Here is a 1220-nt window from a genome sequence, read left to right as displayed (position 1 = left end):
AAGAAAGCAGGGAAAGCGGATGTACCTTTTCTCCAATGCTGCGACAGATAAAGAAGCCATTGCCGTCACCGTCTCGTTCTCCTCAGAGTCGCCTCTCTGAGCTTCCAGCAGAGACAAACCCACGCTGGACGCGACCCGCTGGACACACTGCCAGTACTGACCTAAACACAGAGAACAGGACACACAATCAGCTCCACAGGACCCTTCCAGCATCAGTTCAGCTCCACTGACATCGTCCTTCAGTTTGTAAAAACAAGCCAAATTCAGAGTTCAGCATGGCGTCGATCACGGCTTTGATTCGCAGGGTTCTGAGAACATGTACAGCTCATCTCGACCGCAACACAAACCGTTCTGGATTATGGGGTCTGTATATAAAATAAAAAATATTCACACAGAGAAGAGGTCAGTGAGTGAGTCGATCACACTAGCGCTAACGGTCAAACTGTATTTTAATGTTCGTTTTGCACTGTAGCTGTCCACTGTGAGACATACGGAACCTGGAACAATATTTGACAGGAGTAAACGATTCTTCTTGAAAAGAAATGAAGATCTGAATGACTCACTGTGATTTTCTAGGACTTTCTCTATGGAGCTCATAGCGTTTTCATTGGGTCTCTGCTTCAGGATGTCTGCAGAAAGCGGCTCTAGCTGTTCAACACAAAAACACAAGCAATCAAACTCTATCTGTAACAAGAAGTCGCCTTACGCAAATGAAAACTTACAAAGCAAAGGATGATGGGAACTCATTTACCTCTATCCCCAGCAGCACTGAGACGCAGGCCTCGGACGCGTCACATATGGCCCTGAGGTCATGACCTCCCTCCAGCGCCAGCACCACTCGACCCCCAGCTAACCCCATCAGCTGTTTAGTCAGGTGACCCAAACCTGTCACACACCCACATAGGTGGCTTTTACTGAAACCATCCAAACAACAAATACAGCCGGACACAAGTGAGTTCATAGTAAAGCTTACATCTGGAGGTGAGTTTATATCCTCCCAGCGGAGGAGGGTGTCCTTCCACCGCGTCAAACCCTGCCGACACCAGCACCAGATCTGGAGCAAACTCGCTAGCGATCGGCATAACCACCGTCCTGTGAGGTCAAGCGTTCACAGAGACACAAACCTTCACTTTAATGAACGAAACTGGACTGCAGGTTATTAATGTGACAGACGGGCATTGTGCAGTTCCTGTGGATCTTCAGCCTGACACAAAATATTA

The 1220-nt window shown here is 48.0% G+C and overlaps 1 protein-coding gene across 1 annotated transcript in view; it reads right to left on the bottom strand.

The window, feature by feature from the left end:
• Positions 1 to 1123, bottom strand: part of LOC107564829 (histone deacetylase 4-like) — a 3304-nt gene extending 2181 nt beyond the window's left edge. Inside the window, exons 1-4 of the mRNA XM_016250002.1 lie at positions 974 to 1123; positions 752 to 885; positions 564 to 648; positions 26 to 161 (exon numbers count right to left, since the gene is read on the bottom strand). Of these exons, the coding sequence (XP_016105488.1) occupies positions 26 to 161; positions 564 to 648; positions 752 to 885; positions 974 to 1082 (464 nt within the window). The 5' untranslated portion in view covers positions 1083 to 1123. The remainder of the gene's footprint in view (positions 1 to 25; positions 162 to 563; positions 649 to 751; positions 886 to 973) is intronic.
• Positions 1124 to 1220: the final 97 nt, after the last annotated feature.

The sequence above is a fragment of the Sinocyclocheilus grahami genome, unplaced genomic scaffold, assembly GCF_001515645.1.
Source record: "Sinocyclocheilus grahami isolate Dianchi unplaced genomic scaffold, SAMN03320097.WGS_v1.1 scaffold965.1, whole genome shotgun sequence".
NCBI classification, from domain to species: Eukaryota; Metazoa; Chordata; class Actinopteri; order Cypriniformes; family Cyprinidae; genus Sinocyclocheilus; species Sinocyclocheilus grahami.
The sequence above is the reverse complement of the archived record's forward strand: the minus strand, read 5'-3'. Positions and strand labels throughout refer to the sequence as shown.